Below are 24,254 nucleotides of genomic sequence, written 5' to 3'. Positions count from 1 at the left end.
ACAAAGTCTGCATGGAGAGATAATATAAACAATTATTTATTTCAATATTTATTAATTTGAATTTCGAAAATAATTTTTTTATTATATTAGCATTACGTATTTTTTTCTGAAATCATTGATTTTGAAAAAAATGTGGGATACTTTAATTGGCTGCAAATAATATATACATTCACCCGTTTAAGAGTTTTACATTTACTCAAACTATATTTAAAACGCGACAAACCAATAATATCTGGCAGTACAGTTGCAGATAGAAAAAAAAAGAATTAATTTTAACGCGTAGTAATTCGAATTTTAAAAAACTCTTTTACTATATTATCATAACATTATTATTATTTTTGAAACCATTGAATTTTTAATGTACTATACATTAATTGAATGAGCCATGCATTCACCTTTTAAAGCTTTTACTAATCATCCTGTAGATTATGGCAACCACATAATATTTTTTTCTGTAGTTTATAGATCCATTTTTAAGGTTATATATAAAATTATGTAATTATTGTATATTTATATATAAAGTCATCACTTTGAAGGACATATTTTTCTGTACTGATATATCACAAATTTGGTCAGATATGTAGCAAATAAAAAAAGACATCTACAAGACATTCATGTCACGTCCCGATTGGTTTGTCGGACTTTTCGATTATTACTATCCTATCATCTAATTCCTTTGAAGTGGGGAACTATTGGGGGAGAGATGATATCGACAGCCTCCCCTTGGAAAAAGGGAAGGGGAGAATCGCGTGTGATTAATTAGGCCGAGTCCTGTGCGTGATTAATGCGTATAGTAAAAAAAATCCGGGAAATCAATTTCCTTCTTACACGCTCGCGCAGATCCCGGGTCTGATCATGACGTCACGTTGATTAATTTATATCAGACGAGTGTTGAGTTGACGTGGCCTTTAAAGAAAAAAAACATAAAAATAATTATTGACACTACATCCTTATACATCTTTACATAATAACACTCTAGAGCAGAGTTCCCCAAACTTTTTTGTGTCGTAGACCCCTTGGCATGCTTTTCCGTGTTGGGTAGACCCCTACTTACCTGATATTGATTTCCTGTATATTTCTAACTGTAGTGAAGTTTAGTGTTAAAAAACTTAACTTAAAAAACTTAGTTAGGGGTGAAACACGTGTTGAGTGATTTAACGGTGGTAGTTGTGTGATTCGCATTGTTTTCCGCATGCAAATTTATCAGCGTGCTGGCGGGCGGTGCACTTTATTTCACGACTATTGCTACATAGTGGAAGTAGCTATATGTTAGTTCTTTTCTTAACCGATAAGTAGTTTCTAAAAAAAAAACAAGCAATATGAAATTAAATTCTAATCCGTGACACATATGGCTTTAATTTGAGATATTCTGTAGGAAAGAAAAGTTTATATGGGAATCTCCTACCTGAGAAACTCTTACAGAAGAGAGAACATCTTGGAATAATATTTTTAATATTAAGCATATTAAGCAGATTTATATATTAATATATGCATTAGTATATGTATTACTATATAAATAGTTATATATTACTATATATTAGTTCTTTTCTTAGTTAGGATGGACTTCCGCAAAGTAACGCCTGAATCAATTAGATATCACATTGTAAGGAAACTCAGCCGATAGACATCCCATCACAAAGTGTAGATCCTCCACAAAGAACGCCATGACTTACCACGACACGTGGTCGCAACTCGAGAACATTCTATTCTTAACGGGCTTCGATCGCGCGAACTATATACCCGTCCGCTGTTACTTCAGACGGTCAATTATTATAAGTTCAATATCTTTTTAATCTTGAACAACTATATTAACATAAAGGATTTCTTGCAAAAACAAATTAATTATCTACCGATAAAAGCCCAAGAGTGATGAATTCAGAATTATCTGTACATGACGCATAAATATTTATTATAATAAATACAAGATACAATCAATTCGAAAAGACAAAGCTGATTCATCGGATAAGGATACACGGCCTACAACTAAAACATACAATCACATGATTTAAACAAGGAAAATCAAGTCCTTAACATGTATATTTTTGTAAAGGGACTTCCCCGAGGAAATTGAATGTATTACGATTATATTTACCTCTATTAACAAATGCTACTGTTATAAATTTAGCGATACATTTTTTCAAATTAGCTGATGGCCAAAAGCCGTCGCTAAATATCGCCACGACATCTGGTCTTGTCTTGATGTGACAATGCAAAATAGAATAAATACTAAGTAAGAAAAGGACCAATATTTAGCCTGACTTTGACTCTGTGTTTGGCACTAATCGGTGTAACATAACTCCTGAAGATGCCCCGTGGAGGGGTGAAACACGTGTTGAGTAATTTGGTGGTGACGGTTGTGTGATTCGCATTGTTTGCCGCATACGCGTTTATCAGCGGGCTGGCGGGCGGTGCATTTCATTGCACGACTACCACTGCATGTGCGGAAGTGGCTAAATATTGGTCCTTTTCTTACTTAGGATGGACTTCCGCGAGGTAACGCCTGATTCCATTAAAGAATAAATACTATTAAGAAATAGTGAATAATCAAATAATTTAAAATATATATTCATCTACTTTTCTGCTGATACACGATCACTGGCTAGCCACGATGCCGCGCTGCCACCTTCCAGCGATTTCCCGTGACCATGTCCACGAAGTAAAGTGCCTATCCACGGCGCCTATACCTGCTCTTGGTCGCCACTCAAGCACCTTCCGTCCACTGCCACTTTAGACAATGAACTCTTCGAGCTACTCTCGCTCCTCTATAGATCTCCTCATTTCTGACTTGATCCTGCAGCGATTCCAAGAATAGCCCTCTTCAATGCTTCTCTCTAAGTGACCACGTCTCGGATCCATGTCATCACCGGCAACACATATTGGTCAAAGACCTCCATATTCAAACTTGACGTAAATAAAAGATAAAAATAATTGTTTATCTCTATTTCACTCTTGGTAACCTTGAGTGTTGAGTTTTTTTTGTTTCAGTGGGGGAAATCTTCCGGTGTTCAAGATGCCTCGCCTCTGGAGGGAGGACAGGGATATGTGGGATTCCTATCCACTAACCCTCCCCCCCCCCCCTGTCGCCCTCTGCGCTATACGGGGGACCGCGGTATCTCCCGGTCAGGGATCGCCACGCGGTCTTACTTGTACTTTTGAACCCCTCGTGGTGCTATCACGATGGTTCGAGACCACGTCGAACCATCGTCCGCCTCAAAGTCGCCGAAGCGTGTGGGATTTTAGGGCCCCCACCCTAAACTCCTGCGACTCCGAAGGCCCTGTTTATGGTAGGGGAGCACCATTCACGCGCGTCCCTGCGTTGATGGTAACCTTGAGTCTAAATCAACCTATCATTCTAAGTTATGAGATTAAAAAATGCTATTTTCCTTCATGATATTTATTCATTTTGGTAAAAACTAAAATGTTGATTTTATAAAAAAAAAACAATGAATATTAGAATATAAATCCAAATCGCAGTTAGTTGATTATATGATAGATAAATGTAATTACTAATCTAGAGATAGATATGAGCGGTTTCAGAGCCGCGCTGAGCAGAGGTGTTTCATAGTCGTCATGTGTACCACGTTGAAAGCGGCTGCCATCGCTGTGGCCGCCCTGGCGGTAGCCGGAGGCATAGCAAGTAAGAATTTAAAAAAATATATTTCAACAACTCTATTCAATTCACTATTTATAACTATATAAATTAAAAATAATAGTGGTAATATATGTACACATAAATGTAGAAAAATTTTGAACAGTTTAAAACACTATGAAACCATTTAAATTTATATGTATATATATATATATATATATATATATGTATGTATGTGTGTGTATGAGGATAATGAAACAAAATAGTTTAAATTTCTTTAAACGACATAAATTATGGTGTACAGGTAAACTACAAAATGGCGGAAAAAAGAGTTCTCTTTTTAAATTTTCGCTTTTAATATGTGATTTATTTATTGGTTATCTAACCAGCCAGACATCTATTGTGATGTTATATAAAATAAGTTCTAGGATTGGTTAACGTAGGTAAAAGGTTTTATTTGAAAGGTCTGGGCAAATAAAATTCATTTTTTTCTTTGCACTTGATTTAATTTTAATCCCTAGAGATAGTATTTTTAATTAATAACAATCTACCGCGGTAATATTTACGCGGTAAAAAGAATTTTTTCAACTTAAACAGAAAATATGTCAAAACTGTGTAAATATTTACAAAACAAAACAAAAAAAAAACACAATAAATGTATGTGTGTCTTCTAGATAGAGATGTACTCTATGTACATGTAAAACTGTGATGTGATTTAAAAAACACAATATTTTTCTTTGTTGTGCAATGTCCTGATGGAGGAATCCTAGTTAATAATTTTTTTTTCCGGGGGGGAGGTTACGGCGATTTCATAGAGACATATATATATGACATATATATACATATATATATACACACAAAAGGGGAATTCCAATGGCTTTAGTATTCAAATTCAAAATATTTAATTCAACGTACTTTCAATTATATTTTATATTTACGACCAGTTGAGATTGTTCTAAGACGAAGGTCTTTGACCAATGTGTGTTTCCGGTGATGACATAAGAATCTGACACGTTGTGCTGGGCCTCATAAGAAGATTGCTGCATAGCGGAAGTAGCTCTATATTAGTCCCTTTCTTAGTAAGAATAAACTTCCGCAAAGTAACGCCTGATTCTATTAGATACTCATAAATTGACTCAAGGTTACCCAGAGGTCAATAGAGCTGGGTATAATCGAAGTTTCGCTGCGAGATCGAATCAGAAGGATGCCCGTAGAGGAATAAAGGTCACTGTAGCTCGAGTAAATACTCGTCTCAAGTGGCAGGCACGTCATTCATACAATCGATGGCTATTTGGACCGAAAGATTCGTGGAGACCACGAGCGGAGGAAATCTTATGCTGGCAGCGTAGGGCCGCTCATGGTGTGATTAGGGAAGACCGTCTGAATAAAATAAATGAAGCCTTTTTTCTAGATTGCTCCTAAACAGATTCCTGGTAGAAAGTTCCTTCTGATTACCTTCGACATCAACATAATAAGTAAATGAACTTGTACTAAATCAGACGTTTTATATAATTCACATCAACCTTATCACTGCATTTAGTGAACAAAAACCCCGTCATAAAATTACTTCGCACCGTCGAGCGTGAATACATTTCAACTACATCCGTTATCAAAGTATGATTTTATATACGTTCACTGTAAATGTCCATTGTAAAAATCATATTCCGCTGCTTCACAGATAATAATATTTGTATAACAGCGTTTGTTCGGTATTTAAACGCGAAATGTGTTTTTAAACAGGCTTAATATTTTCCATTTGATTTTCTTATTCATTGTCGATATCCCTTAGAACAAGGCTTCTTAAACTATGGACCGCGACCCCAAGTGGGGTCGCGTAGCAAAATTCTGGGGTCGAGAGATCTTAATGTCAAATATTTATATATACCATTTTATAACATCACTACAGTTGGCGGAATACTATTGACTTGCAGCGTCTAGACACGCGCATTTGTTGAAGGTTTTAAACTAATATACATACAATGTTATAATTTTTTGTGCAATTTTGAATTTTAGTATTTTGTATGTTTCAAAACGAATTCTAAAACTATATATTTTCATATGTATATGTATATTGTTACCTGATAAATAAATCATCAAAAAATATTAATTTATTTTTCTTTTATATTTGTATATGGGGTCGTCAAGAAATTCGCAATCATAAATGGGGTCGTGAATGACAAAAGTTTGAGAAGCCATGCCTTAGAAAATAGGGAAAGTCCACACTGTTTTTATAGGACAACGTGAAAATATATCTGTACTAAAGTTTCGACACGCATATTTAAAATAAATAGACGGAAAAGGCTTAATATACGATAATATTTAAAAATGGAAACAATTGTAACTTATTTAAGCAACGTGACATTATTTGTATAAATGTTTTTATTTAATTATTTATACACGAAACATTTGACTTCAGTCTCGCCTGATGATAAGCGATGACGAGGTCCACGATACTACATGCTTGCCCATATACTCCCAAGTTATAATTGTTAGGAAACAATGACACTGTTAGGTTGTTCAACTCCTTGGCCGTTCGAATTATAAAAATATTAGCAAAACGCTTAGTGCGGAAGGAATTTCAACCATGTAGGGATGTTGTGAATCCGTGCGTCTTGTGTGATGCCAAAATTATCTAGTGTAATTCCTTCGCATATTCTTCAAAACGCAGCCTGTGGAATACCGATAATCTGGCATCTTCCAAGCTCGTTACTGTATGGAGTCCAAAGCTCTGAAACCTTTGCTATAACATCTTTAATTAAATTGTAAATTTGTTCCAGTTGGAATCACATTCGCGGTTCTTTCCACCCAGAATGCTTCACCACCACCGCCGGAGCTGCTGCCTCTTGACTGGTGGAAACATTGTGTTTTATACCAGATTTACCCAAGATCCTTCAAAGACAGCGATGGTGATGGAATTGGTGATTTAAAAGGTACATCATCATTTCTTTACAGAATAAATATTAATCTTAGAAGCTTATTGATACTCTGTATCGTTGTACGAGTTCATAGTAGTGATCACAATCAATGAATGATATCTCTTGCTATGTTCCTCCATCTTCTTTGGTTCTCTGCGACATGTACGGCTTCAGAAATATCATCAGTCGAACCAGAGCAAAGGACCTATATACTTTAGAATATTCTTTGTAATAATTACTTTTTGGTAGTGCAGTTTTGAGGAGATCCTCAAAAGAACCAAGATCAAGAATTTACCTCGAAGAATTGCTCGTATGAAATGACAGTGGATGAAGCACATCGCTCATGCAATCGAGGGTCGATGATGCTGAAAGGTTCTCGAGGGACGACCACGGGCCGGTAGACGCGACCAAGATAAGCCCCTCACTAGGTAGACTAGGTAGACATAAGATCGAGGAAGTCGCTGGAAACGGAAGCACAAGACCGGTCATTTATACGGATCTTTGAAGGAAAAGACGTTTACTGTTGCACATATATCTCTCCTCTACAAATTCTCAATAAGACCGCTTGGTAATGGCCTTCATTTAGCTTCCGATCCGTGGTCTTCGCTCCAGAGCCAAGTGGCATTAACTATCTATTCTGCTCGCTATGTAAGATTTGGAAATTCTACTTGTAAATCTACTCTTAGTAAACAATTATATTTCCAACCTAACAATAGTTTGCCATAAAAAATTGCAAGTCATCGACGTGATTGCAGGCATCATCAGCGAACTGGAACACTTCGTCGACGCGGGCGTGGACGCGATTTGGATGTCGCCGATCTTCGAATCGCCGATGGTCGATTTTGGATACGACATCAGCAACTTCTATAAAATACATTACGAGTATGGAACTATGGAAGACTTTGAGGATCTGCTCGCGAAAGCTCATGAGTTGGGTAAGTATCATCTATTTCATGCAGTGGTATAATTTTATTAAAACATTAGGTTAGTTCCACATTTACTTTAAATCAACTAAAGAGAACTACGTCACTCTAAAAGCGTCTTCAAAGTTGAGACAAAATTTCATTGTCAACAATTATCTTTCATCGATAAAAAATATTTGAACACTTAACCAGACACAGTACATCTCAAGTGGCGTGGGATCATGGAAGCGTGCAGTCGGCGGACCTTGGTTTTTATAACAAACAATCTAATGCACCCGCGCGCTATCAACAGAAGTTTTGATCCGTTTCCCAGGAAAAGGACCCTGGCTTCGGTCGCGTTCCCTAGTTAGGTGACGTCTTACGCACTCTTTGGGTTGGTTACGTTCACCAACTATATGAGGTCTTACTGGTTTTTTTGGCTATATGACCGAAAAACTCAAAAATCCCCATTGTATATATATTACCTATGAAAATTAATGTTTGAAACAGTATTTTTCGACCTTACAAGTGTCATGCCCCACCATATCCTTTCTAAAATTATACGCCTACTTTCGCATTGCCCCTATTTACAATCAAATTTCCCCCTTCTGGGGTGTGGGCTACATGTTGGGAAGCAACCATTGTTTAACCCTTAATAGCCTAGAGTTTCAATTTTGATACCAATCTTTTAAACTGAATGTTCACATTACTATTAGTTTTCTTTATAGGTTGGCTGTACGAATTTTACTGTTGTATAATATTCTTTCAAACGAAATTAAAAAAAAATCAATTTTTCCCTTCATCTAGACCCTCAAGCAAACACAGTAATATTAAAAAAAATCACTTTCGTTAATCAGGCTATTAACGGTTAAACGATATTTTATCTTTGAATATAAAAATTATGCTCTATAAAATTAAACTTTACAAATTATAAGGAATTACAATTAATTGAGAAATTAAAATGTATTGATTTATGGTATAATAATAATAAGTTATGTCTTATCCAAATGAAAACATCGATCCATGGCAACCAAAGTTGAATACAACAATTGTATACGGAGTGTCGGTCGAATTTGTTACCGTTTAGACCTTGAGAGAATAATAAATTGAGACCTAGTAACCTTGTCTTTCCTTACTGCGTCGTGTTGGGTTTTTATCTACTTTTAAAATAACTATATTAATCTTGTTTCAAGATTTATAACATTAGATAATAGAAACGTAATTTAGTTTTTACCCCCATAGGTACAGTAGATTTCTTATCGACCAAAGATTATAATTGTTATTACAAGATTATATTAGATATCAATTGATCCAAGGATTTGCGAAATACAGCTTTATCTAATACATTTTACGTCATGTAACTACATTGTTTAATTAGATCGATAATAAAATCGAACAGGTATTTAAAAAATATTATAAAACGATACTTTTAAACATGATCTCTATGCTTCTTTTAATTTTGAGCCCCGTTATTGGGTACATCTGTCCTTATTAGTGACAGATTTAAGATTTATTGTAGAATTATATCTTACATACATATTTATTTTATTTTTATTCTTTGTATTAAAATCGTGTCTATCACTGTTTTATAAATGATTTCGTATGTTTTTACGGACATACAAAACATAATCTAGATATATTGCAAAGCAACTGTAAGAATACCATATTAACTAAGATAAATAATGCAAATCGACCTTTGGAAAGAGACAATCGGCTGATTTCTTTGTAGAGCACTATCTCTGTTTTACACCACCTATGTAAAGTTGTATTTCGTGCGACAGAGATAACACTCTACGAAGCCGAAATTAGCCGATTGTCTCTTTCTTAAAGTCGATGTGCAATATTTATTGCCGGGTACTGTACACCTTTTAATTTATTTTTATTCTTTATATTAACACAGTGTCTGTGACTGTTTTTTAAATAATTTTTATTCTCTAACGTACAAAAAAAACAATAAATACCAGATTTTTAAAAAATCCTTGCAAATAATCACGAACTTCCATGAGAAAAATAGCCATAAGCACAGTTCTTTTGTAGGACTGAAAAAAATGTTAGATACAGTTTGTTAATTCTAGATAATATTAATTAATATAAGCGCTACTTAATTGATATTAGAATAGATGTTATGATTAGATATTTATTGCAACTAAAAAAACAACTAGAAACTTACACATGAAGATTATAGATTTAAATTGGATAAATTAAATTATGTATAACTTACATTTATATTTAACTAAAGTTTATTATTTATAATATTTTTTAATTCTTTTTTTATTTAAATATTTTAAATATTCACAAATCAGATTACTCTGTCGCTTTTTATAAACGTTGATTGAAGGTTATAAATGTAAAACTATTATATAATATTACTTGTAAATTTTTTATTATACAGGCTGTTTGAATATGACTTGTAAATTAAGGAAGCGAATTTAAATTTCATTTGTCTTTCAAATAATATACGATACAACCTATCTTAAAATGAATAAGTTTGAAAAATAAGTATAGTAATGCTAATATTGTAAGTAAAAATGTTTTTAAAATTCGTATTACTACATAATCGTACTACTTTATTAAAATTGTTTACTAAGTAAGTGCAGACTTTGTACTGTTAGAAGTTATTAACCAGTCGTATTTAAAAAAAAACATGTGACTTATTTCAAAGTAAGAAAAGGACCAATATTTAGCCACTTCCGCACATGCAGTGGTAGTCGTGCAACAAAGTGCACCGCCCGCCAGCCCGCTGATAAATGCGTATACGGCAAGCAATACGAATTACACAACTGCCACCGTCAAATCATTCAACACGTGTTTCACCCCTCCACTGGGCATCTTCAGGAGTTATGTTACACAGATTAGTGCCAAATGTCTGTGCACTTTGTTCACTTTAGAGTATTTGGAAATAGATACAAGACCTTTAAAGATATTTGCTGACAATAAGTATTATATTCATAATAATTCTGTAATTAATTTAATTATTACTGAATCTTCGAATAGTATGTCCAATTGAAGTTTCAAATTCTTTTCACAGGTATAAAAGTACTGCTGGACTTCGTGCCTAATCACGCCAGTACGGAGTCGGAATACTTCATCAACTCCGAGAGAAGAGTCCCCGGGTACGAGGACTACTTTATTTGGGCTGACTCGCCAGGACCAGATCCAAATAACGCCAGTGTCATGCGTCCACCATCGAATTGGGTGAGTTTTATTAAACTTACAATTAAACCTTAACTAATCCAATTGTAACAAAAACGCTAAGAAATGTAATAATAAAAATAGAAATAAGTATAGGGAACAATATGTAACCAACTGTAATATCAAAGAGTGACGAAGAAAGAAAAGCGCATGTAAGAAATAATAAAGTTTAAAAAAAAATGGTAAATATTATGAAGGGTGAGTGAAAAAAATGTAAATGAAAAGAATGATGAAAAAAATAATTGTGAAATACTTACCTATCCAAGCAATGAGATAGGAAGAACAAACGGCCCCTAAAAAGGGGGACCTTAAAAAATCTAACCCATGAGCCAAACAATCCGTGATAACCAATGGAAAAAAACAGGAATCTTAGAATGTAGATGAAGAAAGAAAGGCGATGCAAAGACGAGGATTTGCAAGTGAGGAAAGACAGAAGACATTTGAAATATAAAAGTAAGATACAAAAGACAATGTGAAGGAACTACTTGGAACATCAGCGAAGAGTTGACAACTTAGACCAAATCTCCTTCCTTCTCTACCCCCTTTTCCTTTCTTCTGGACAACAAGACGTACGAATTCACGACATCCATACACGGTTGAAATTCCTTCTGCACTAGGCGTTTTGCTAATACTTTTATTGCTCGAACAGCCCGAGTGGAACCTACCATAGTCATTGTTTCCAGACAATTATAAATAAGCAGCCTTCAACACAAGACTAAATAGGTATCTTCAAGACAAGCGTGTACTGTCGTAGATATCGTCATCGCTTAAGATCATGTGTAACAGGTTAAAAGCTTCACCCAAAAAATAAGGAGACAGTGTAAATATCAATTTAAGAATAGGTTAGAGAGGTTATCCTCACATTAAACTACCAACAATAAGTTATAATAAGACATTTTTAATGGCCCCCGCTATTCGGAGCCTCTCGTACCCCTATTTTGTTTGAAACAGAGACTTTATTTACAAATAATTTTTTCAGGGTTTTATCTTTATTCTACACTCACTTTCATTCTTCTCAATTTTTTTATTCTTTCCTTTTATCCTTGACAATATCTTGCAAATTTTTCTTTTTGTTCTTTCATTCCTTCTTGCTTTCATCGTCTTCCTTTCCTAATCTTTTTTACTCTTAGGTGGCCAGGTACAATTTTATTTCTAATCTTTATTTTATTCTTACATTTTCTATCCTTATCTTTTAATATCACAGGTTTTTTATATTACACTTTTTAATACATTAGAGTCTTGTCTTACATTCTATTATTATTTAATAAGTTTTTTTACATGTGCGTATTATTCATTTCGGTTCAAGTTTTCCTATTTGGTTTTGTTATTTTTTATTGCATTGCTTATAATAATATATTAACAAACGAACCTTCATAACTTCTGCAAAGCACACAGATATAATTAAGATTTATTTCTTTGAATAAATCAAAGAAGTTATAGTTTTAAAACACTTTATAATATATTATAGGTTAGTCAATTTGGAGGTTCGGCATGGGAGTGGAGCGACATGCGTCAACAATTCTATCTGCATCAATTCGCAATTCAGCAAGCCGATTTCAACTTCCGTAATCCGGTTGTAAAGAATGAAATGTTTAATATCATGAAATTCTGGCTGGACAAAGGAGCAGACGGCTTCAGGGTTGACGCCTTACCTTACTTGATAGAAGCTGATCCAGCGGACCATAATGGAAGCTACCCCGATGATCCTCTCAGCGGGTTAATTCAATTCGAGCCCCACCAACTAGGATATACGATACCTTTATACACTAAAGATTTGATAGAATTGTACGACGTAGTTTACGAATGGAGAGAATTTATAGATAAGTACCTCGAAGACAACCCTGGCGATACGAGGTGAGTTTTCTTCCGTTCAGTCTTCTACCCTTCAATTGTTTTAAAAGCAGTAACACTGCTTCCGAAACCGCTGTACTGGTGGAAGCGACGGATACCCTCCTCATCTCGCCGTGCTTACCTAAGGCGCGGTACAGCGGTTATGGTAGCACTGTACTCATTTTCTTCTTGATTTGTGTAGAGTAAAGTATATCTTGTTTTAGCAGTAAGAAAATCGCGTTATTTTAAAATTAAAATTTCAACACTAAATTTCTTCTATTCAAATATTAAATATGTATATTTCGGCGATCTCCCGTTTTCTGGCTTTTTTTAGCCAGCACTGCATTTTGTATTTTTGGTAATTTTACGTAGAAATAAAAATTCTTAATTTTATATCTATAAAGGTTAGCGCTACCTCAACCTTCCTTGCGGGTGGAATATCATAAAATCCTTAACTGACGTCTGTTTAACAAAACAAATATTCCAACTAAATTTCAAGTGTATAAGTTTTATAAGGCTATGGTACCAGAAATACACACATATTTAATATTCGTTTCAAAATTTTCGACAGCACTGATTTCATAGAAGCCTTATTGAGGCTTCCAACTGTCAGAAAGGCTTATTAAGAAAAAGACCAATACTAAGCCGCTTCCGCACATGCAGTGGTAGTCGTGCAACAAAGTGCACCGCCCGCCAGCCCGCTGATAAATGCGTATGCGGCAAGCAATGAGAATTACACAACTGCCAATGTCAAATCACTCAACACGTATTTCACCCCTCCACGGGGCATCTTCAGGAGTTATGTTACACCGATTAGTGCCAAACACAGAGTCACTTTCTCTGTGTGGCTAAATATTGGTCTTTTTCTTACTTAGGACGGACTTCCGCAAGGTAACGCCTTATTCCATTAAATAAGAAAAGCTAATGTTGTGACAATTCCAGGGTCCTCTTCTCGGAAGGTTACGCCAATGTTACGATGACGATGCTGTATTACGGAAACGAGAAGGGTGAAACCGGAGCACACTTTCCATTCAACTTCGATTTCATCACCAGCCTATCGGCCGAGTCGAATGCTCGCGACTTCGTGTATATTATACTTAGATGGCTGACATATATGCCGTATGGAGCGACACCTAACTGGGTGGTAAGATATATATATATATGACATATCATCATTTGATCATGACTCTGTGTGTTTGGCACTATTCGGTGTAACATAACTCCTGAAGATCCCCGTGGGGGGGCGAAAAACGTGTTGAGTGATTTGACGGTGGCGGTTATGTAATTCGCATTGTTTGCCGCATATGCATTTATCAGCGGGCGGTGCACTTTATTGCACGACTACCACTTCACGTGCGCAAGTGGCTTAATATTAGTCCTTTTCTTACTTAGGATGGGCTTCCGCAAGGTAACGCCTGATTCCATTAAATATTTGATCTTCAGTCCAATAAAATCTTAACTATTTATCAGCAGGCAGTGAGACTGTTTTTATCAATCCTTATAAATTGACGAAAGAAGCTTATTATTCAATAAACGAATATTTAAATGATAAGAATACTTGGCAGTGATGTCGCCTGTTTTCATTTAGGCTATATCTAAAATGTTCATATGTATAGATTAGATCTGTGTTTTTTTTTTGTAAATATGTATTCTTCCTGATTCTTTTTCACAACTATAACACATTGCGAAGCAGAAAAGAGTTGAAGGTAATATCAATAAGAGTTCTGTTGAAAGTTCCAAAGTTGAATAAATTAGCACTTTAACTATAGCTCATGCGTTCACTGCTACAGCTGGGATTCCCCCGTAGATATCTTTAACATAGCCGTCAGTGCCACAAGAAGGTGACCTAGCAGTGATTTCCTTTCTAGATTGATAAGATAGCAGCCATCTGCGTGCTACATGGCTTGTCCGCTGCGATTTCTAACCAGCAAATTTTCAAACCATGTCTGTTACTTTCGTACGTTTGCGAATCACCACAGATTATATACAATTTCGTACAGAAATCTAGAAAATTATAAGCTAAATATTAATAACATTAAACACATTTTTCAGTTCGGAAACCACGACAACAATAGGATGCCAACACGATTTCGTCACAACATGGTTGACGGCCTCAACTCTCTGAACATGTTGCTCCCTGGAGTAGCAGTCACATATCAAGGAGAAGAAATAGGAATGAGAGATGGATTTGTGAGTTGGGAGGATACAGTTGACATTGAAGCCTGCAACAGAGGCGATGAGGATACGTATCATCTGTATTCAAGAGATCCTGCTCGAACACCCTACCACTGGAATAATAGCACAAACGCTGGCTTCTCCACAGCCAACAGAACTTGGTTACCTGTCGCCGAAGACTACAGAGAAGTCAACCTCGCAAGAGAAAAGGAGTTACCAAGAAGTCATTTTAAGGTAATAACCGTACAACGTTGAAATTCCTTCTACCCGCGCTAAGCGTATACCAACCAACCTGTACGCTTTAAACAAAATTAAAAGATCCTGTAACAAGAAACAAATTTATTAAGGTTTGAAAGTAATGTGTGAAAGATGAAAGATGACAGATGTGACAGATAAATAAAAACGTAAAAATTCCCTGTTCCAAACAAAGCAGGGAGAGCGAATTTTCGAGCGAACATTCTTCTTTTATTAGGACTCGTCTGGAAACTAAAAAGCTTAATTTTAATTAATAGAAAGATAAATTAAGATATAATTTCGTATATGTTAAACTTATTTCCATCAACATCTTTATCAGAAAATTTCAAAGTATGTTAAACAATTTTTTTTCTTAAAAGGTATATCAGGCTCTCACAGCGCTTCGTAAAGAAAAGACCTTAGCGTACGGCGAATACGACATCAGAGCCTTATCAGACCGGACCCTGTTCCTAGTCCGGACTTTGCGGACGCATGAGACCTTCGTTCTCTTGTTCAACGTCGGAGAGGCAGTCGACACCGTCGAACTTAGAAGAGTTGCTCATTTGAAATTACCCGCAACTGTTTATATATCCAGCGTGCATTCTTCTCGAGTTGCAGGGTAAATATATTTAAATAAATTTATTCTATATTTGTCTTTTATAATAACTATTGCCTTTAAGAGGCATTCAGTGTCGAGTTGGTTGAGCAATGAAGGCGCTTAGTGTAAATCTTTTTACAGTAACTAAGATACCGAAACTAACATGGAGACTCATTAGAAAGTTTACACTTGCTCAATGAGCCATGGGCACTTGCATATACAAATATAATAAAATAAAATAAAAAATGACAAAAGACGAAATGTAAATAATAAATAAAAAACTAGTCTAATTAGAACTATTAAATAAAAATTACAAGGACCGGAAAGTAATGTCGCTTTCTTAAGTTAAATTCACACGACTATATATTTTACAAGTTTTTATTTCTAATCAACAATATATTCACCTTCGTTATCAACAACCTTTTGCCGTCTACTATACACAACAATGCCGGAGCGGTAACAAATCAATCGGTTTTTCTGTAAAATATGTCGACAGAAACGACATTACTTTCCTATCTCCCTAATATAAGGATATTGTAAAGTAAAACAATTGGATAAAATAAATATAAAAGATCTCTGCCATTAAACGAACTAGGAAATGCTATTAACGATATGTATCTACGAAATCGTATCAGAAATGAAGAGTTAGAGAGAGAGTCTACAGACTAACCAAAATAAAGTGAGAGTGAGTGGTCCTTAAAACTCAGACGGCCGCTAAAGCCTTAGAAATCTGATCCTGAAGATCAAAGGTCAATAACCTCAGTATAAAAGCTCCTTCCACATAGATAGACCAAGTTGTTTATAACGAAAGATGTTAAATGCAGGTAGTTTAATCATGGACCATTTAATTTTGATCGATGGATAATTTAAATCAATTATTTAGGTTTAACATTTACTTCCATTTTATTATAATTAATTTTATCACAATATATTAATCAGAGAAAGTCGATGAAATAAATCCAATGTAATAAATGCGTGGCGGGTCGCATATACATATGTAACGGGTGTGTTGCCTGTTTTAGTTGGAAAAAATTACATTTAAATAATTATTAAAATGTAATTAATTATTGTTACAGTGACGTCATAGAAGCTGAAGAACTAACTTTAGATGCAGGAGAAGCGATAGTGCTAAGAACGGATCCAGTATGAAAAAAATCTAGAAATTTTAAAATTTAAATTAATGTTGTAAATAATTAGACGTAAATCATGTGTTTATAAGTACATTGTTATTTATTTACTAAGTTATTCGAGTTGTGTTAAGTTATTTAATGAATTTAATTGTAATTGTAATGATTTCTATACTTATTTATAAATAAATGTTTGTAAATACGTATGATAATTATTTATGCGTTCGTTATTTTGTGTTTATATACAGGACGATTGTTTATAGGTATACATACTTCAAATGGATATATATATATATATATATATATATATATATATATATATATATATAGCAAATTTTCTGTCATTCAATATACGATATATAGAAAAATCAATGTTTGATAATATAGTAAGAAAAACATTTTTAAAATTCGAATTTTTATTTTTATAAAATTATTTATTGTATATCTGTCCGTGTATCGAGCCCCACACTATGTGAAGCGACTAATTAGGCAAGGTGAAGGGAGTTTGCTGAATGCTGGCAGCGTAAGACAGTCATTGAGGTGCTATTTGGGGGAAGGCTTTATCTTGCAGTGGACTTGTATTCCAGAGGCTTTGTATTTAAAGAAGTTATTGGCATTCAAAAAGAAAAATATAAATTAATGTATTATATTTGAGTGATCACTTTATATAGGTTAATTATTATGTAGGAAATGGATCAGAAGGTTGCGTATTTAAACGACTTCGAGGTCACTAATATGGGATTCTTCCCAGGGCTGGTAGATCTTGAAAGTAATAACAACACGAAGTCTGGAGTAGAAGTGTGTGTTTCGTTCGAAATTCGCCTATATTTATACAGCAATATATAAGGAATTATTTTTCTGTGAAATTCCCCTTTTCGATGCGCCACTGAAGATGACGTAATGTAGCTCCTATATACTTTATTATTCTATTCTACTATAGTATTCTTCTTAGGGTCTGTAGGTCTCGGAGGTTATAACAACACGAAGTCTGAAGTAGAAGTGTGTGTTTCATTCGAGATTTGCCTATATTTATACAGCTGTTTATAAGGAATTATATTTCTGTGAAATTCCCCTTTTCGATGTGTCACTGAAGATGATGTTACGTAGCTCCTATATACTTTATTATTCTATTCAGCTATAGGATTCTTCTTAGGGCCTGTAGGTCTTGGAGGTAATAATAACACGTGGTCTGAAGTAGAAGTAGGTGTTTCATTCAAGATTCGCCCATATTTATACAGCTGTATATAAGGAATTATATTTCTGTGAAATTCCCCTTTTCAATGCGCCGCTGAATATTATGTAATATAGCTCCTATATATTCTACTATTCTATTTTTCGAAGGGCCTGTAGGTCTTGGAGGTAATAACAATAGGAAGTCTGAAGAGGAAGTATGTGTTTCATTCTAGATTCCCCATATTTATACAACTGTATATAAGGAAATATATTTCTGTGGAATTCCCCATTTTGATGCGCCGCTGACTCCTACAATCAACTATACATTTACCCCTTTAAACTTTTTAAACCTATAACTATCACTCCGTATAAAGTGATACAATAAATTCCAAGAGAACATAAATTCCTATTTTAACAACAATCTATCAGTGTAAATCTTAGATTTTCTATTTTATCTGTCTCCGAATGAAGTCATTTACAATGGTCAACTCGCTAAGAGGTCGTAAGTTTCAATCTGAGAAGCACTTTAAACTGTGAGAGAAGAAGAATGAGACGTAAGTCAGTTTTGCACACAGCAGTTGAAAACGTTCAAAATAAGAGCTTATATTTTTTTATAATTTAAAACCAAATATGTAAAACGCTTTAAATGGATGAATATGTAGATAATTTGTTAAAAAAAAAACCTTTAAGGCTTTTATATCTATTTCTAATCAGCCTATTTAAAGTATAAAGTTATCACTTTGCAATATGTTACATTAACTTTTTTTATTTTTATGACAGGCCAATAACATCTGGCAGTATAAAGTCTAAACGGACATAAAGGAAGCAATAATTAATTTTAATATGTAATAATTTAACTTGATTAGAAGTATTTATTTTGCTTGGTTATTCTTAAAATCGTAGCTTTCCAACAGAAGGATTAGTGATTATAGACGGAATAGTAATTAATAAAAAAACTAATTAAATCGACCTAATCCTGAATGGTTTTAGCGACATCTCGTGGAGAGTATGTACAACAAAAATAAATCTGCGATAAATAAAATTACGTTTTGTTTCACGTACAGTTCGAAACAATGTTACGAAACAATTTCCAACACCTGAGTTTGCTCCGTGTATGCAACACAAGCTAAGTTGCCGTTTAAATATGATTTTTAAATTTCATTTCGAAACGCAAAGCCTTTGATACGAGCGCCGGACCGCTGTGCGAAATTCCTTAGTTCCATAGTTGTTTGAAACATTTACCACGATGCGGTTTGAGTCACTAACGACAAAGATTTTCAGAACAATAACCAATATACTAACAATATATATACATACTAGCTGATCCCGCAAACGTTGTTTTGCAAAAAAAAAAATATTTTTAATTTTCAATTTAAAAATAAGAGTTGATCGTAGAGGGGAGAAAATTTAGGGTTGTATGTATTCTTGTATGCTGTATCATTAAAAAATAAAAACAAAAAATTTCGTTAAAAAAATAAAAAAAAAATGTGAACAACCTTTATCACTTAGGGGTATAGAAAATAGATAGTAGCCGATTCTCAGACCTACTGAATACGCATATTAAATTTGGTAAAAATCAGTCAAGCCGTTTCAGAGGAGTTCAAATTCGAACACCGTGACACGAGAATTTTATATATTAGATATAGTTAGTTCAATATCATCACGTCAACTATGATCGTCATTATGACCGATCTTAAGCATTGACTTCCTTAAACCGCGACCTTAATCTATGCCTTCGGTGTACCCGCGTCGCGTCCATCGACGAGGTCGCCCCTTGAGAACCTTTCAACCCCAACGACCGTCAGTTGCACAAGCGGTGTTGCCCGCCCACAGACAAGCAATTCTTTGAGCTTGTGGCGTGCTTATCGCGCGCCACTCAAACACCAAGCTCTTACCCACGTGACCGTCAATCGCATGGCGGCGGCGGCAATGAAACAGATACATGATGATGGCGCCACAGTAGACGCAACGAAAATCTGCATCGCGCTTTTGAGAGTCTCCGCGCTCATTATAAGGGCTAGCGGAGGTGCGGTCAACACAGGAAGAAGGAACTGAAGATCAAGAAGCAACCGACGAACAAGATACAACCGACGAACTACCGAAGCACAAGAAGCTACCGAAGAACAAGAAGCTACCGTACCACGACCACTCCTACAAGCTATATTGCTGATTTTGGTTCTACTGATCATCCCATTTCAGATCCCAATGATCTATGGACGACAAACATGATCATATGTCATAACTAGCAACATATTGATCAAAAACCTTTGTCTTCGGATATTCGTTATTAAAATTGAATAATACTTTTTATAAATTGAGTCGTTTTTAAACGGTTTTATTTAGTCCGACCCGTACGGAATTTATTTTTATTTATTTGAGTCAAAATTAGAAATTGAATTTTAAGCACCTTCTCGTTGTCAGATTGATCTGAAATTTGGTACACACATTTAATTTAGATGACAATACAATATAATAAAATCAATAACATTATAAATCTAAGATGGCCACCGATACAAAATGGCGGATTACATATTTTTCCTTAACTCCCTCAATATGGGTATCAAATGAAAGGGCTACACTAGTAAAACACGATGATTATGTCAAAATTTAAAATTAAAGATGGACGCCGTTTCAATATGGCGGACCAGATACATATTTTTCCACAACCACCACAATATGGGTATCAAAAAATCGTTTAACTTAAAAGTTTTTTAAATGTATTTATACTTGAAACAATTTCTGTATGTGATATTATTGAATCGATTTTTAAGTTGAATAAAATTCAATATCGATTATTATCTCAGATAAAACTTATCGGGTTGCAGTTTTCAGATTTCATTTCAGCAGTACACTGAAAGCTTTTAACACTAAGTGGCTCGACGCCAAGTTGAAATTTTTGTTATAACCTCGTTGTTTTCGTTTAGAAAACCTTCATTGTCTGGTGCTTTGAGCTTCAAAAGCGGATAAATTTTATAGCTATACAACGTGCTTTATCGATAATTTCATATTTTATAACGGCATATAACGTCTGCTTTCAAAACTCAATATATATTATTATATCTTTCTCTATACCTTTATATGCGATATTACAATACATCTCCCTTGTATCGAAATTATCATTTTAAATTTAAAATGTTCATTAAACAGCACTTTTTATGGCAGCCATTTTTGAAGATCTCTCGTACCCTTTCTTGAGTAAACGGGGACAACTGTAGCTTATTAATTTTTTCACGTTCTTTTATATTTGCTCACTCTTATATCTTTCATTCATTCTTCTTTTTTCTCTTACTTTTTATACATCGCCTCTTCCTCCACAATTCCTTTTAGACTGCTACCTTGCAGTAATTATTTTGTTTTGTATACTAATGTAAAATTTAACAATTTTTTAGTTTTTTAAATTATTTATATCTTATATTACATTTTGACCACACAATTTCCTACCCATAATTTACAATATATCTCCTTTTTATTTTCCTGTTGTTATAGTGTTTTTTTTTTTATTATTATAAACAACTACTTATAAAAGCATCAATAACACTAATAAATCTATAATACATAAAACCAATGCAGTATGACATCGATCAATCGAGACTTGACGCAGTTGAGATACAAAACATCCTTCCAAATGAGCTGATAATATTCCAAATTTTGACAAACAGATGCTTGGCAAATGTTACAAAGGATTCTACCAACTTTGAAAAAAAAATACAATGTCTTTTTAACAAAGGAGGTTTTAAATGACGATATCTACTTAATTTTTTATCAAAACAGTATATTAGGTGGATCGAAAAGTAATGTCGTTTATTTCGACATATTTTACAGAAAAACCGATTGATTTGTTACTGCTCCGGCATTAATGTGTACACTATATGGCAAAAGGATGTTAATAACGAAGGTGAATATATTGTTGATTGGAAATAAAAACTTGTTAAAAATGTAGTCGTGTGAATTTAACTTAAGAAAGCGATATTACTTTCCGGTTTCTCTAATAATTTTATTTATTAGTTCTTATTACACCAGTTTTTTTATTTATTATTTCCCATTCGTATTTTGTTATTTTTCTCATTTTATTTTATTTTATTATATTTGTATATGCAAGTGCCCATAGGTCATTGAGCAAGTGTAAACTTTCTAATGAGTCTTCATGTTAGTTTCGGTATCTTATTTACTGTAATAAGATTTAGACTAAGCGCCTTCATAGCTCAACCAACTCGACACTGAATGCACAAAGCGACATTATTTTCCGCACACCTTTGAACCAGAGAAATTAGTGAAGACATATGTAACTACATTATAATTATTATATTTTCAACTGTAAAATGTTCACCGCTGGACATAAACATCCCACGTTAATTTCCTATTGAACCGGTAGCAGCTTGCATCGTGTATTTTTATTTCTGGATTCTTTCAAATTGTGATAGCTGTGAATTTTTTAAAGAAAAGAGTTGCATAAATAATAAAATTTTTGTGAACCAGAGCTAACAATACAGAGAGAGTTTAAATTCAATTATCAGCCACTCATTGGATATATATACAAATTATACACCTCGGAAGGCGATAGTCACTATATTATACAGTACGTACCATAATTTGTCCCCTAACCACCGGTGATTAAGAACCGGATAATAGCTGACAGCGCATCCGGACGCTAGTGACGGGACGTAGTGCACTCCGCGTACCGAATTTAATACGTTACGGTATTTTCATACCGCTACACGAACTTGAGCTGGTACGGTATGAAAGTCGCGTTCTAGATTCAAATTTAAAAACGCTTTTACGACAGTACTCAGGGCTTAATGCCGGGGATTACCCGAGCTGGGAGGAAAATTATCTTAAGAAGTCTGGTTATACACTTGAAGAATATTAAGTTGTTTTAATTTTTATTCCTTTAATATATATTGTCTTATATATAGAATTTTGTTTTTGTACGCGATGTTGTCAATATTTATTACACATTATACTAAAGTCAAAGGTTTCAGCGATAAACAACTTAATGATAATATAGTAAAAAAAAGGTTCAAAAATTATGAATACTATATATTAAAATTAATTATTGTTTCGTACTGGAAGTAATTGGCATGTCGCATTAAAATATAAATAAAGTAACTTATTTCAGAGTGATCACTTTATAATAATTGTAAAAATGTGTAAAAACTTAGAGGCTTTTTATTGACATATGAACCATATATTCACTTCCTTGAAGCTTTTACATCTATAACCAATCATCCTGTATATTATTCAAATGTAAAAAAACATACTTTGTCCATACGTTTCTTATTATTGACTGTTACATAAGAATTTACTTAGGTGATAATCTACACAGTTGTTATAAAGATCTGTCATGGAATATATTATTCTTTTGGATTTTAAGGCTTCTGAGGTATGGACCACGTGAAACATCTACCATGGTGGCCAGACAACTTTGTCAAGGTAGATAGACGCAAGCTCTATACTCTTACAGAGGCCTATGTCCTGGTGTGAACATCTAACACCTGTAATTTTGAAAAAAAAACTAAATATTCGGCAATAAAGTATTAAAGAAAAACCTAATAAACTAGAAATGTTATAAAGAAACCTCGTGAATACCACTAGGCGGTAAATATCAGCGCATTTATTGCTTAAAAATATCTGTACAATTTTTTGAGCAAACGTTTCCACGAGTTTTATTGCTATTTCTTTAATCCAGGCGCTTTTAATACTTTAACAAATAGCGTTATGACCGCAGTAATAAACTTTATTACATTCTTTTAATTTTGTTGTCTCTAAATTTATATTTCGGAATGTGTTTACCGTAAACAAAATATGGTTTGTATTTACAGTGTATCTTTTTCTGAATCAGCTATCTGTCAAAAATCTAACAGTTATTTTGTTCCTCGAATAAATTGTAACAGATAATTCTTGTAGCATTCTGACATGCTTTTATGGCATCATCATTTTAGCTATTGGATGTCCACAGCTGGGCACAGATATCTACTAAAGATTTCCAATACGCTAAGTTTATAGCAGCCTTTATCTAACGTTTTTAGAAGAGGTTGTTTGTCCACATTGTAGGCGGTACAGCGGTAAAGGACAGACTGATCGTTGATTCTGGCTTCGATTTCAAGGGTACAATTTTTTTAGGACTGTCACTGCTCATAAACAAGGCTTCTGGAAATTGGCAGCAGCATCCTCTGCTGTATGCAGTAATAATACCACACTATCGCCAACCTGCTTGCCGTGACTATTATTTTATATCCCTTCCCTGTCTTATCGTATATCTTCATATATATAGGGATATACGATATATATCTTTGGGGAAGGCCTATTCCTTCCAGTGCTATTAGCTTAAGCGTTGACTTTTCTAGAATGCAATAAAAATAATATTTATATCATAAGTGTTTTTAAAAATAGCTTTTGATAGTATGAAGTAAATCTATCGGAGCAATATTATAAAAGTTAAGCGTGTATTGTTCCGCGTACCAGATGTGCTAAGAAATCGTCCCAGCTCTAATCGCACAAGGTCATGGTTTACGGTAAATG

General features: G+C 34.2%; 2 protein-coding genes across 2 annotated transcripts in view; one reads left to right on the top strand and one right to left on the bottom strand.

Moving 5' to 3' along the window:
* Window positions 1-24,254, bottom strand: part of loaf (lost and found) — a 106,237-nt gene that overhangs the window by 66,877 nt on the left and 15,106 nt on the right. The gene's annotated exons all lie outside the window — the stretch shown is intronic.
* Window positions 3,560-16,680, top strand: LOC137922155 (maltase A1-like). The gene is made up of 9 exons (XM_068765053.1): window positions 3,560-3,637; window positions 6,367-6,519; window positions 7,260-7,439; window positions 10,435-10,601; window positions 12,067-12,452; window positions 13,371-13,572; window positions 14,481-14,837; window positions 15,218-15,456; window positions 16,512-16,680. The coding sequence occupies exons 1-9, from the start codon at window positions 3,571-3,573 to the stop codon at window positions 16,582-16,584; spliced, it is 1,824 nt and encodes a 607-aa protein (XP_068621154.1). The 5' UTR covers window positions 3,560-3,570; the 3' UTR covers window positions 16,585-16,680.

Source organism: Battus philenor, unplaced genomic scaffold (genome assembly GCF_028537555.1).
Source record: "Battus philenor isolate CCGP_79_NKW_IND1 unplaced genomic scaffold, ilBatPhil1.0.hap1 SCAF_2, whole genome shotgun sequence".
Classification (NCBI taxonomy): domain Eukaryota; kingdom Metazoa; phylum Arthropoda; class Insecta; order Lepidoptera; family Papilionidae; genus Battus; species Battus philenor.
This window is presented reverse-complemented; position numbering and strand designations above follow the sequence as displayed.